The following is a 6,944-nucleotide window of genomic DNA, read 5'->3' on the forward strand; positions in this document are numbered from 1 at the left end:
AAAAAAAAAAAAAAGTAATGGCACTAACCGCAATTACATTTGCACCAAGCTAATACTTTTTCCTTCTTCTTGAACAAGGAACCTCGCATTTTCATTTTACACTGAGGCTCTGCAAATTATGTAGCCAGTCCTGCCCCTAGGACCTGCTTCAGGTCCTAGGGGAGGGGAAGGTCAGTCTTATTCCAAGTCTCAGGAATGTTTTTCCCAGAGTCTAGCTGCCCTCACTTAAGGACAGGTACCCACAAGGAGACAGTACCTACATAGAGTGTCCCCACACAACCCCAAAGCTAAAACTGAGAAACCTGAAGCTGGAAAGAGTCTTGTGCAATCAGCTGGTTCCTGCCAGTACCCTTGTGCCAAATCACAGAGGATGCAAAGGGCCCAGCATCCAGAGAAGGAAGAGAGCCTGGTCCAGTAGCCAACAGGTACCCCAGTCCCCAGATGCAGAGCACTGAGGAGATGAGATGAAGACGCCAGAGGAGGCTACTTGAGCCTCCACTGGGCAGCTTCCTGCTTTGAGCATTGCTCCCACAGCAAATGACCATATCCAAGAAGGCTGGGTCTAGGCACCAGCCTTGACAGGCCTGTTCCTGGCTGTTGAGCTTCTTTCATCTTGCCCATTCTCCTCCACCCCAATCTCCTTCCCAGTAAGGAGTTTTCCAAGACCTGGAATACCTAGAAAATTCATTGGCTCTCTTTAAAACACTGCTTCCTCAAAAAATATCAAGCGCCTACTCAGCTCCCAGCCCTGGCTGGGTGCCTGTCTCAGAAGCAGGGAACAAGATGTCTTAAAGGAACAGCCTTGGCACAGGCAAGGTGGTTGAGCCCCTCTTCTCTGCCATCTCCTCATTGCCTGTGACCTACTGAACACCTGCTGTAGGGGGAACACAACTCACAAGGTTTCATGAAACCCCTGAAGAGCAGCCCAGTGTAACACTCTCCCTCCCACGGCCTCTTCTAGAAACTTCTCCCTCATAGGTCCAATGTTTGAAAAAGCTGTTTACCAAATTATACTTAATAATAATCAATATCTTCAATTTTTTACTAATCAGAGACATGTACCAGCACCAATCAGCATAGGAGACCAAGGGGTACTGCCCTTCCAAGGTACACCAATCCCCGAAAAAAAGCAAAGATGGCATCTGGCCCCATGAGCCTTGGGGAAGCCTAATGCAGAACAATGGCACATGGGCATGCATCTCCTTGAAGATGCATGTAGGGGTGGGAGCCACCACTACTACTGTGGCTATCACATATGGGACCAAAGACCTATGTTCTAGTCCCAACTCTAACACTTCACCCAAACCACTGAACCTTCATGGACCCAAGTTCCATCATCTGAAGAATGGGGATGAGCCCTGCCCTCCTGCCTCCAGGGGCTGTTATAGGGATCAAATAAGAAAAGACAAAGGAAAAACCCGTCTGCTAGAGGAATGTCCAGGATCACTGCAAGAGTCTATGCCTGTAAAATGAAACTAGTAATAGTAGCTATTGTGAGAATTAAATCAATCACAGTTAGAGAACAGTTCCTAGCATTTTTCAAAGACTCAAAAGGTTAGGCTGTTATATAATTATTACTACTAGTATTGCTACTTCTGTTAATGACACTATTATCACAATTACTATTATGCCCTGCTACCCAGCTAAGGGATTCATAGTAAAGTAGAGAAGTGCTACAGTATAAGAAGTCTTTTTATTATTTATTTATTTACTTATTTAGAGACAGGGTCTCACTCTATCACCCAGGCTGGAGTACAGCAGCACAATCGTAGTTCAGGGTAATCTCAGACTCCTGGGCTCAAGCAATCCTCACACTTAAGCTTCTCAAGTTGCCAGAACTACAGGAGCATACCACCACTAATTTTTTCATTTTTTGTAGAGATGAGGTCTCTCTACAGACTGATCTTGAACTCCTGGCTTCAAACGATCCTCTTGCCTCTGCCTCCCAAAGTGCTGGAATTGCAGGCATGAGCCACTACACCCAGCCAAAAAATCTTTTAAAGGGGTTATCATGCTGGGTGCGGTGGCTCACACCTGTAATCCCAGCACTTTGGGAGGCCAAGGTGGGTGCATCACCTGAGGTCAGGAGTTCAAGACCAGCCTGGCCATCATGGTGAAACCCCATCTTTAAAAATAAATAAATAAATAAAGGGTTTATCAGTGTCACTTAGTCTAGAACTGGGATAACCAGCAGTAGATTCCTTATGTATTTTGTCCCTCATTGATGCAAAATTGAACAAAAAGTGCAGAAATCAAAACTGAAATTCATCTGCCTAAGATCAAGCTTTTCTGCTTCAAGAATTGGACTCTGAGGCCAGGCACAATGGCTCATGCCTATAATCCCAGCACTTTGGGAGGCTGAGGGGGGTGCATCACAAGGTCAGGAGATCCAGACCAACCTGGCTCACACAGTGAAATCCCGTCTCTACTAAAAATACAAAAAAATTTAGCTGGGCATGGTGGCACACGCCTGTAATCCCAACTACTTGGGAGGCTGAAACAGGAGAATCACCTGAACCCAGAAGGTAGAGGTTGCAGTGAGCCAAGATCACACCACTACACTCCAGCCTGGGCAACAGAGTGAGACTCCAACTCAAAAAAAAAAAAAAAAAATTAGACAGTCATGGTGGTACACACCTGTAGTTCCAGCTACTTGGGGGGTGGCTGAGGCGAGAATCACTTGAACCCAGGAGGCAGAGGTTGCAGTAAGCTGAGATCATACCACTGCACGTCAGCCTGGGCGACAGAGCAAGACTATCTTAAAAAAAAGAAGAAGAAAAGAAAAGAAATGGACTCTGGAGAATATTAAAACATTTGCTGGCTGGGCATTGTGGCCTGCATCTGTAGTTCCAGCTACTTGTGAGGCTGAAGTGGGAGGATCACTTGACCTCAGGAGTTCAAGACTGCAGTAAGCTATGACTACACCACTGCACTGCGCCTGGGAGACAGAGAAGATTCTGTTTCTTAAAATGTTTTAGAAATTATTACTTTTTTTAATCTGCTAAATATGAGGAGCAACTGAATACATCCTGAAAAACCTCACACAACTTTCCTGTGCAAGGATCCATTAGGAAAAATAAAATCAACCGTGTCCATGCTTTGTCCCTCTCACTTTATGAGCCAAATTAGAAGACACACTCTTGCCCTCAGCATAAAAATCAAACATTCAGAAATGCTCGTGGCAAAACTAAGAAATCAGACAACAGAAAAACATTTTTTATGTAGGGGCAGTGGGTGAGGAAGAGAACAATTACTCCCAAAATCTTAAGTCTCTCAAAAAATTGTCACAGAAGGAGGTCAGAAGTACAATCATCTGCCACAGGGCCCTACCTTTGAGAGTAGGGAACACTCACACATTGCTTTCCCTAGGCCTGGGAGGAGTCAGCCAAGGCCCTGGGGGCAAGGGAGCTCACTGTCGGATAATCATGAGGGACCTCACAAGACAGTTAACATGGAAGAGTCAGCAAAGGTGTGGAAGGCTGTACTCCAACCTCCAGAGTCCCACAAGCATCCTCACACACCAGCCCAAGGCTGCAGCTGGTACTTTGGGACACTGGCAGCCCTTCCTCCTGTCAAAATATGACGGGCCCTGTCCCTGGGTGAGGTCAGTGAGATTCAGGCGGTGGATCCCATCCCTCTCACCTCAGAAACACAGCTTTGGCAAATGCCCGGTCTCTTTCCCGCAGCATCGACTTCTCTCTCTCAATCGTCATTCCCATCATAACAAAACATGCTGTACAATCTCCCACTAATAAAAGAAAGGAAAACCTTCCCTCAAGCCCACATCCTCTCCATTACTGGCTAATGTCTCAACTCCACTTTGCAAGAAAACTACCTAAAAGATTTGCCTGATTGACTCCCCGTCTTTGCCCCATATTTTATCTTCCACCTACTCTAGTCAGGCTTTGTCCTGTAAGGCCTCTGTGATCACGCATTCTCCTGGGGTTTCTCCTGTCTTCTCAGTCTCCTTGCTGGCTTCACCTCTCTCCCCTCTAAACACTGCTTAGACCATCAGAACATCTCTCTTCTGTCTGTACTCTCTTCCTAAGGGATTTCATCTAATCCCATGGCCTTAAATAACATCTATTATACTCAAATGGATCTCTTCCGTCCTCTCTCCCCACCAAGCTTCAAATCACACATCTGATTATCTGACATACTCACATCTCAAATGTAAGATGGCAAAACAAAATCTCAGGATTCTCCTCCACCCCAAACCGGCTCTTTTCATCTCAACAATATGAATGCTATCCACTCAGGCACTAAGCCCTGAGGAGTCATCTTCACCTCTTCTCTTTCTCCCACAGACTTCATTCAATCCGTCATGAAGGTGTGAAGAGCCTACTTCCTAAACACAGCCTGAATGTGACCACTACGCCACGTCTCCTGCGCTACCACCTCAAGCAAGCCTCTGCTAACTCCTGCCTGGACGAGGGAACATCCTCAGTGGCTTTCCTGCCCGCCCTGCAGTGGCCACCTACAATCCAATCTCCTCACAGTGATGATTCTAAACACAAACCAAATCATGACACCTCCCTGCTTAAAACCCTCCGTGGCATTTCACTGGGATTAGAATAAAGTATGATAACACCTCACCCTCACTCACAAAGCTTTGCAGCATTTACCCCTCTCCTACCTGTGACCTCTCCTCACGTCCTGTTCACCACACTCCAGCCACCTGGTCCTCGTGCTCCTCAAGCTATTTTCCGCCTTAAGCCCTTGCCCTGGCTGTTCGCTCTTCCCGAAATGCTTTGCCACCTCATCATCCCATGTCTCCTTCTTGTCATTCAAATTTTACTTTAAATGTTGCCTATTCAGAACCGCCATTGATCTCCCAGTTCGACCAAGCCACCCAGTCACTCTATATCACATCACCTTATTTTAACTTTCTGCACAGTAGTAACCACAATCTGATATTATTCGTGTTTCTTTACTTATTTTCTATTTCCTTTTTTCCTCTCCCATTAGATTGCAAGCTCCATGAGCACCCAGAACTTGCCTGTTTTGTTCCCAAAGCCTAGAACAATGTGTGAACTGTGGTGCACAGGAAAATTGTAATAATATCAACTGATGCAGTTATGAGCCAGAGAGGCCCACTGATAGCAAGACTCTGACAGCCCCAGCCAACTCCCCAACTTCATACACACACGAGGCAGGTAACAGAACCGTAGCAAGGCTCTAGTCCTCAGATCTGTAAATCTCACCCAACAGTATTTTCAACTATTGTGCAAGAACTCAAACCAGAAAGAAGGTTCCGGGGTTATCTTCAAATAGGCTGCTTCACTACTAAGAGTAGTAGTTCTGACTCACAGTCCCCAAAGTACACCCAGTACTAGTCAGACCACCGTCCGGACCTTTGGCTAATTCATTCATTCGATGAACAAACATTTACCGAGTGCCTACTCTCTGTCGGGCACTGGGGCAAGGGGTCAAAGGCAGTTTCTGGCCTCCCAGAGCTCAGCGGACAGAGGGAAACATGCTGCAACACAGGCTGTCGCCCGAGTGGGAAAGCAAAGTCTATACTGACTTAGGAGCCTGACTCGTGCCTTCACTTACTGCCCCCCCCCCAACCCCCAGTCTGACATGGACCGATCCTACAGACCCAGGGTAACCTGGCTGGTGCGGCAACGCTCCCGGGCTTTTGCGGAAAAGTTGCCGCTGGACAAACAGAGGCACCAACGATCTCCCGGTTCAGCTCTGGCCGAAGAGACGCGGAGCGCTCGAGGAACGTCATTGGTTGAACAGTTCCACTCCCCTCCCCCTCCCTCCCCGCAGGCCCGCGCAGTGGATGGAGGCCGGGGGCGCGGTTCGACTCCCCACTACCATCCCAAACCCTGCGGCCGGAGAAGGAGGCCTCCTAAGCGAGGCCCTCTGTCTCTCCCTCTCCCCACCCTAACCCCGCAGGCCCGCACCAGAACAGAACTCCTAGCTCTACTCCCCCTACCCGAACCCAACAAGGTCCCGACACCCGCCTCTCCCGGTGGGGCGCAGCTGGAGACCCTAGCGGGGAGGCGTGCCCGGCCCTCACACCAGCTCCCGAATCCCGCCGCATCGCAAGGTCCAGGGCGCAGAGTCCGTGGCCCCTTTCCTGCGCCCAGGTCCCCAGCATCGATGCGGCCCCCACCGCCTCCCTCTCGGAGCCCGCCACACAACTCGGGCACACAAAACCCGGAGTGTGGCCGCGGCGCAGCGCGCGCTAACGAGCACAGGCCGGCGGGAGCAGAGGGAGGGCGGGGCGCCCGGCGGGAACCCGGAGGGACCCCCGCGGCACAGGTGCGAGCGCGGCGGCCCCACTTACTCGATGAAGTAGCTGGCGCCCTCCTCCGTAAAGCCCTCCTCCCAGCCGCGGGGCAGGTCTGCGGAAACGCCAGAAAAGTCGGGTCAAACTTGGGCAGCCGCGGCGCGCGCGCCCCCCACCCCGCCCCGCCGGCCCGGCGCCCACCTGAGCGGATCATGTGTCCGGAGTTGACGGGCTCCCCGGTGCGCGGGTGCAGCCAGGTCGTGCGGCAGAGCTGGTCGCTGCGGACAGAGGTGCACCTGTTAGCGCCGCCACCGCCCGCGGGGCTCCCGCCCGGCCCCCGCACCCACCCGCGTCCCCCCGTCCTCGCGTCCCCGCGCCGCACTTGATGAAGAAGACGCGGCCGTCCCGGCACACGCCGTAGGACCAGTGCTCAGGTAAAGTGTCCCGCCCGACTGCCGCCGCCGCCATGTTCGCCGAGCTCCGAGCCGCCGCGGGGTGGGGGTGAGGGGGCGGGGGCACGGGAGGGGGCGGGGGCGGTGGCTCAGCCAGCGCGGGGCCCGGCGGCGCCCCAGGGTGCTCCATTCAGGCGCGGGCTCCGTGGGGCGCGATCGCCCGGCTAGGGCCCGGCGTCCGGAGTTCGCCGCCGCACCGGCCGGCCCAGCGCGGTGCCCGCGGCCTTTGTCCCCGCGCCTTCCCCGCCCCC

General features: G+C 51.7%; 1 protein-coding gene across 7 annotated transcripts in view; it reads right to left on the minus strand.

Annotated features, from left to right (window-relative positions):
- Positions 1 to 6,730, minus strand: part of PLEKHA7 (pleckstrin homology domain containing A7) — a 241,056-nt gene extending 234,326 nt beyond the window's left edge. For all 7 annotated transcript variants that reach the window (XM_037737514.1, XM_037737513.1, XM_017525636.2 and 4 more), the window contains exons 1-3: positions 6,624 to 6,730; positions 6,443 to 6,519; positions 6,299 to 6,356 (exon numbers count right to left, since the gene is read on the minus strand). In XM_037737514.1, coding sequence (XP_037593442.1) covers positions 6,299 to 6,356; positions 6,443 to 6,519; positions 6,624 to 6,709 — 221 coding nt within the window. In that variant the 5' untranslated portion in view covers positions 6,710 to 6,730. The remainder of the gene's footprint in view (positions 1 to 6,298; positions 6,357 to 6,442; positions 6,520 to 6,623) is intronic.
- Positions 6,731 to 6,944: the final 214 nt, after the last annotated feature.

The sequence above is a fragment of the Cebus imitator genome, unplaced genomic scaffold (genome assembly GCF_001604975.1).
Source record: "Cebus imitator isolate Cc_AM_T3 unplaced genomic scaffold, Cebus_imitator-1.0 Scaffold39, whole genome shotgun sequence".
Taxonomy (NCBI): domain Eukaryota; kingdom Metazoa; phylum Chordata; class Mammalia; order Primates; family Cebidae; genus Cebus; species Cebus imitator.